Source organism: Pygoscelis adeliae, unplaced genomic scaffold, assembly GCF_000699105.1.
Source record: "Pygoscelis adeliae isolate BGI_AS28 unplaced genomic scaffold, ASM69910v1 Scaffold108, whole genome shotgun sequence".
Taxonomy (NCBI): domain Eukaryota; kingdom Metazoa; phylum Chordata; class Aves; order Sphenisciformes; family Spheniscidae; genus Pygoscelis; species Pygoscelis adeliae.
In genome coordinates, this window is record NW_008825498.1 from 1,902,467 (window position 1) to 1,909,458 (window position 6,992).

Sequence of the window (6,992 nt, forward strand, 5' to 3'; positions counted from 1 at the left end):
TTGATGTTATCAGACCTTGTGGTGGGTCCAGTCAGGGAGCTGAAATGGTAGGAAATTAATCCAACAAAAAGTGAGTATTTGCTTTACCTCACCGAAACCACTGGACAAGCTCAGAACAATTAAGCCTATCTTGAATAATTCAGGGCTCAACAGGACATGAGTGGTACTTCTGGATCCTAAAGGCATAGCAAATCCTTAACTGTAATTCTGTATGGTGAGTGCCAAAATAATCTTACATCTTTTTATATATACACTGCATTCAAGAGGGTATTCTTAAACATGTAGCTTTTGAAAAATTTACTTAAGTAGACTGAAAAGTTCATGAAACAGATGAAAGGACATGGAGATTTGTAACTGTAGATTTAAACCTAGCCCTGACCAGATATATTCCGCTCTTTTGCATAGTCTAGTGGCCTGATCGTAAAACTCATCACATTTATTAGCTGTCTTGTTGGAAATCTAAGCAGAGAAGTCAAAGTCCAAATATAGCTGACTTGAACCGATACATCAGGCACCTTCGCTGACTGTAATGACAGGGAGAAACCTAATGCAAACTGCCTTGTGCTCTGTTGGGCGAGGCTGGGAGCTGCTGTAGTGATGGCTGGGAGGCCATCAACACAACTGCTTCTGATCTCGTGGTCACGCATAATGCTGATTAGCTTCCTGTGATGCTTTGGGGTAGAGGGAGGTTAGATCTTGTTTATTTTCCTTCATCCTGGTGTCTGACTGGGTGGACTTGGCAGTGCTAGGTTTACAGTTGGAGTCGATGATCTTAAAGGTCTTTTCCAATCTAAATGATGCTATGATTCTAGATGCTGTGGAGGCTTTCAAAGGATCTTAGGGCTAAGTTTTCATATTTTTAGTAACTGGTTGGTCTAGACCTGTGGAAATGTTTAATAGGTCAGCTGATTTGACTATGGCATGTTGAGTACTAGACCCTTTAGAAAATGTGATCATTTTCAGTACATAAATAGGAGCTGAAATGCTCTGAGAGTGGCTATAGGAATGCAGAGATTCTTAACATTACTGAAGCCTGAGAGTCTTCCCATGAATGTATTTATAAATTTAGGCAGTTCTTGAGCAGCTCCTAATAAACTGGACTTCCTTTGCTCTGCACTAGCCTATAATAAAGAGGGAGAAAACTGAAGTTTATGTTGCCGTTCATTTTTTCCTCTGAAACCCAGTTCCCCTGAACAGATTGCTGATCCAGCACAGCCACACCAATCCCTACGCGCAGAGCTGAAGCCTAGCGACTTGCAGGGGAGTCAGGAGCTAGGAGAGGGAATGAAAGAGGAAAGAGAGCGCCCCGTAAGCCACACTCACTGCCAAAGCCAGTTTCTCATCCAAACTGTGCCTTTTTACTGGACTTCAGGTTTCTCAATGCTTGGACACATTTGCTGAGGAGTTATAAATTGCAGTTATATTTGAGTGAAGATGCTGGCATACCCACACTTGTAGGTAGTTGCAAATACATGTGCACAAGCATTTAAGATATTAAAGACTTGTTTAGTAAAACACAACGTCCAAGGAGATTAGTTTCATCATATCTTTTTAAAATCCAGACCATTATTAGATTGATAGTCTCATGTTTTATATATCTTAAATATTTATTCTCTCTATTATTAATCATTAGATTGTTGCAGCAGAAACTATATTTTCCTTTTTTCCCCTGGGAAACACTGAGTGTACTACCACAAACTAATAATAATTTTTAAATTTCTATAAAACGGAGCTGAATAATGTGTAGCTTTGCCCTGTAGCTAGATAATGATGTACATTTGGTTCCACAAGGGAGCAAGAGCATTAATCACAGGTATAGCTGTTATGCCCCGATAAACAAAGTGTTTTCATTTTGGCTCACTGAGCTGATTCAGTGGACTTTGAAATACAAGCAACATCAGGTGCTCTCTGCAGGACCTATTAATAACACTGCAGAAACTTAGCTAACTGCCCATGCAGAGTAACAGCTGAGTTACATGTCTGCTATACAGATGTGAGCTGTAGCAATTTCTAACAATTTAAAAAGAAGAAACGTTTCCTGTTACTTCTAATAGCTTCTTCCTGCCATACACCAAAAAGATCAAACAAATTATTTTAAGGAACCAGTGCATATATACATGTCATTTTTTGACAAGACAGAGTCAGAGCTAAAAAACTGTGTACCACTGATTTTATGACGACAGTGTAAAACAAAGATTTTTTTTTATCGCTGCTGATAGCAGCCTATGCTGAGGTCAGCCCATTTTTATCTCCTTGACGATAATATCAGCAATCCCTGAAACTGATGATAGCCAGAAGATTGGGCTCCATTTGCCTCTCTGTTCCTAGCTGCCTTCTTGTACCTGATCATTACAGCAGTCTCCATAGTCTGTGTAGTCATACCTGCCATTTGAGCTGCTTTTCATGGACACAGTGGATGAGATTTTCCCCGTTTATCACATTTGTAATTGTCCCATGGAAGACTTATTTTCCCAGCTGAAAGGTCAGCCACCTTGAAGAGCTCGGAAAAGAACCGGAACGTCCTAGACATAGACATAAGCTGTGGCACTGATGGATAGTTTATGAATTCCTTTTTTCTTGCAGACTACTTCTCCTACTACCTATGCAGCTTTGCATGTATCGTTTGTTTTCTTTATGTTTTAATTTACTATCACTTTATTATAATTATCTATAGAACCTAGAAATTTCCCTAATGGACCGTGAGCCCACTTTCCTGTGTGCTGCATAAATACAGACTAAACTGCCCAGAGAGTTTGTAATCTAAATATAGGACAAGAGAAGGGACTTAGCATACGAACAGTTATCTTGTATTTGTCGGCATCATAGAAAAGCAGTTTTAGGGATTTAAAGAAGATTATACGAGAGCATTGCTGTTGTTTGCATCAGGGGCAGCATGAAGATCTTGTCTGAAAACAGAACGGGTGAACAATGGAAGCCGGCCCCATGAGAGGGAGTTGGCAGAGTACACTGGTATGTCCCTTACCTTATAGGGGTGCTCTGAGGATGAATATATTAAACATTACGAACCATTCAAGCAGTAGGATAATGCTAGTTTTGTAAGGACCTAAAATAGATACACACAGCTAGGCGCACAGCCACGATTGTGACTGCATCTCAAATATTGTTTGGTGTCTGCAGGGTATTGCTGTACCAGGTAGGTAAGAAGCCAGCAGCAGTGATGATGTACTTTAGAGAGATGGTGAAACACTGTGGTTTTTTCTACAGTAATCAGGTTTTAGAACCTAAAATAATGCAAAACTTATTTATATAAGTTTTATAATGCAAAAGTTATAATTGTCTCAGTTCCTCGGGCAAGGGAAAAACCTGTATGAGGAGGATATGCCCAAGAGGGCCTGTTGCTTTGTTTACATGCCTACCGAGGTCCCCAAAGCATCAGGATGAGGAAAGATCATTCCCTGGTGGTTGACTGCAGTGAGGAACGTGAGAAGGAGATGGAGATGAGCTTTGTGGTGTACCTGGCAGCAAGGAGCGCTCAGAAGAGAAACGCCCTTCCTCCCGGGGTGTCTCCCCCTTTCTCTATACCTGGAGACGACTGGACTTTGAACTGCACCCTGTGTAGTGGTGTCGGCTGCTGCAAAGGCAGTGGCTGGCTGGCTCGGGGGGCCGGGGCAAGACGGGTCACCCGCCCCTTTGTTTTCATAATTGCCATCTGTGGCCTCTTCCTGCCTTAGCTAAAAAAGACTGCCTTCTACTATATCCTTGTAGAGCTAAGGGGACCAGGCATATGCTGTGGATTTATCCAGTGGCATAATAATACTATGTTTTATTCTCCTGCCAAGGGCACAGCAGTGAGTCAACCAAAAAGAAAAAAAACATTGCCTCGGCCTCTGACTGCTTCACTAAGGCATCCATGTCTAAAGTACTGGATTCCCGCTTTACAAGAATTATATTGTAATAGTGCCTAAGGTTAATGTATATCATAGCTACACTTCCATTGTTCACAATAGGTATCTATTCTTTGTTGCTAAAAGATCTAGCTATAGATGATCCAATAGTCAGTTTAGTTCTTCTACACAGAGTTTCTAGATTTATGAAAATAAATTCTAGATTTATGGAAGTATCCTTTTACTAAACATTTTAGTATCTCATGCGTTCTATATTGGATTAGGATATTCTGACCAGAAGTGAAACTCATCTCTGGTTTATTGTACTATTTATATGTCAATAAAAATAAGTAACTCTTTCAAGTGTTACAAAACATTAGCTGATGATAGGTGAAACAGCTTGGTCTGAGTATGGAGTTTGCTGTACAGAGATACAGCGATGAAGATAAACATAATGGCTTCTTAGAGGATGCAGAGGAAGGTAGTGCCAAGCTGGAATCGTGGCGCGTTTCGGAGCTCCTGCTGCCATTCCTTTGGGCGTGTTACCTTCCTGTTATCTTGGGTGGCGTTGCTGTAAACTGACCGTGTAATAACAACGGAGGAGAAGTGACCTTGCGGACGCTTTGTACAACTGGAATTAATAAATGTTCCTGACAGGGTAATCAGTTAGTTGGTTCATTTAGTACATGAGTTTAGAGACTTAATGGGCAGCAGTGTGAGAAAAGTTTTACTTCATCCTGTTGTGAAAACAACTGATTAGCAAAGAGCAACCTGACAGCCTCACTCAGCCACTGAAAATGAGCCCCGTTTTTCCTTTGCTGCTAGGCTGCTGGTGGTGGATATTGGATATTGGTGTGGTATCTTTGTCAAACCTCTTCAGTTTTACTGACGTGAGGGTACATGCTTCTGGAGTGCTTTCTTAGAGCTCTTCTGTATCAAGAGTTTGGTTTACAACCCATTCACACATTACTTTTCATCATCCGTGTGATGATTGGGGAAGAATGTAGATATTCGGTGCTAAAGTACGGCACTCAACAATTTTACCAGCTAAGCAAATACCACATGGAAAACTAGGAGGTTTCTCCTTGTTGCAATCAGATATTCTTTAAAAAAATAATGCGAGCTCATTCCCTGAAAAGAAACAACAGCTGCAGAAACCAGCTACCGTAGGTAGGAGAGCAAGGTTCCTGGCAGGGCCCTTCAGTAGAGGGACACCTCCATTTCCGTTAATTTCTAGGCTGCATGGCATCTGATAGGCATATAGCAAAAATATAAAAGGTAAGGTTTTGGTATGCACTGTCTGCAAAGCCTGAAATCTGTGACATTGACTTATTTCGCATACGTCTTTGAAAAGCCATTATAGGGAAAGTTTTGTGCGCACTTACAAATATGACTGCCCACGTGGAACCTGGACGAGATAGTCTTTTAATATAGTTACATTTTTATTGAAATAAAACTTCTGAAGTTAATGAAGGACCTGCCATTTGTTGGCAAGTGCTGTTTCTGTTACAGGGAGGTGCTGTATTCGTATACCAAACATGTGGCTTTCAGGTCAAGTTTCAGAATACATTTAATGCAGTTTGAGGGCTACTGCTGTCAGGGGCGGGTTTTGCCTTTCCCTCCTCGCCTTTTGCCCTCGCCCTTGTGTTGGTGGAACAGTTTTCACCTGGTCTGTGAGCTGAAGGACTCGTTCCCCAGCTGCACGCTCAATGTAAAGTCGTGGGGCAGCCCAGGATGTGCTTTTTGTTAAGGAAGAAGGTTGGAGACAGTGACGTGCTGCTTTTGAGAGCATCTTATAGGTAGCTTAATTTAGGTATAATGTGAAGTTATACAATACTATAGTCAGGCACATTTTAGACACTATAGGTATCGGGGAAGATTCAGTGAAAAAAATGTAAATGAGTAGGTAGAACTTAGTTGGGTTTTTTGTTTGTTTGTTTTTTCCGCCCTCCTCTTCATAAACGTGCAGGCAGGATTGCAGGAGTTACCTCCTTTCCCTTTTTTTCAGAAGGGAGAAATAAAATACTTGGAACCAACTATTTTAAAAACTAGGAAACTGGGGTCTTATATTGGATATTTTTCCTCTTGCCTTGGTGTACTGATGTGGAAAGCTGAGTTTGCTAAGCTTGTTACTGTCACTTTCAGCTTTCCTGGTGTATTTTCCTGCCTGGCAAGCTCTTGTTTACAAGCTGGAGAGCAAAGAAAGCCCTGAAGAATAAAAATTGTGAAAAATGGAGAGCCTGCTGCTGTTACCTCAAACCTCGCCTGAGACAGAGTACAGGGCAGGTAAATTGCTGTATACCAGATTGTACCCCCCCCCCCCCCGAAATGTTTTTATTGCTCCTAAATAAAATAACAGTTCTGGCCATTCCTGCAGTATCTCTGCCGTAGGGTTCAGTTGTGGCTATAAGGTAGGAATGGGGAAACTGCATTTTTCATTTTGTTGGGGTCTTGTTGATTTTACACTACTATCAGATGTGGTTAGGATGCAAGTCCTTATGTGACCCTTAGTGTGAGAAAAACGCTAAATTATAATTTAGTTTCTTAAAATTGCAGGAAAATAAATTCCAGAATTACATTCTTCTCCAGTCTCTCTGTTCTCACGCTTCATGCGTGGATATGCTCCTGGTAAGCGGCTATGTGTTAGGTTAGCGGTTGGACTCGATCTTAAGGGTCTCTTCCAACCTCAGTGATTCCATCTGAGAAGGACCTGGGGGTACTGGTGGATGAGAAGCTGGACATGAGCCAGCAATGTGGGCTCGCAGCCCAGAAGGCCAATCGTATCCTGGGCTGCACCAAAAGCAGCGTGGCCAGCAGGTCGAGGGAGGGGATTCTGCCCCTCTGCTCTGCGAGACCCCCCCTGCAGCACTGCCTCCAGCTCTGGAGCCCTCAGCATAAGAAAGACACGGACCTGTTGGAGCGGGTCCAGAGGAGGGTCACAAAAATGATCAGGGGGATGGAACACCTCTGCTATGAAGAAAGGCTGAGAGAGTTGGGGTTGTTCAGCCTGGAGAAGAGAAGGCTTTGGGGAGACCTTCTTACAGCCTGTCAGTACTTAAAGGGGGCTTATAAGAAAGATGGGGACAGACTTTTTAGCAGGGCCTGTTGCAACAGGACAAGGGGGAATGGCTTTAAACTAAAGGGGGG

The 6,992-nt window shown here is 42.2% G+C and overlaps 1 protein-coding gene across 1 annotated transcript in view; it reads right to left on the reverse strand.

The window, feature by feature from the left end:
* Positions 1-2,530, reverse strand: part of LOC103923186 (cytochrome b-c1 complex subunit 8) — a 10,145-nt gene extending 7,615 nt beyond the window's left edge. The window contains exon 1 of the mRNA XM_009331465.1: positions 2,487-2,530. Within this exon, the coding sequence (XP_009329740.1) occupies positions 2,487-2,530 (44 nt within the window). The remainder of the gene's footprint in view (positions 1-2,486) is intronic.
* Positions 2,531-6,992: the final 4,462 nt, after the last annotated feature.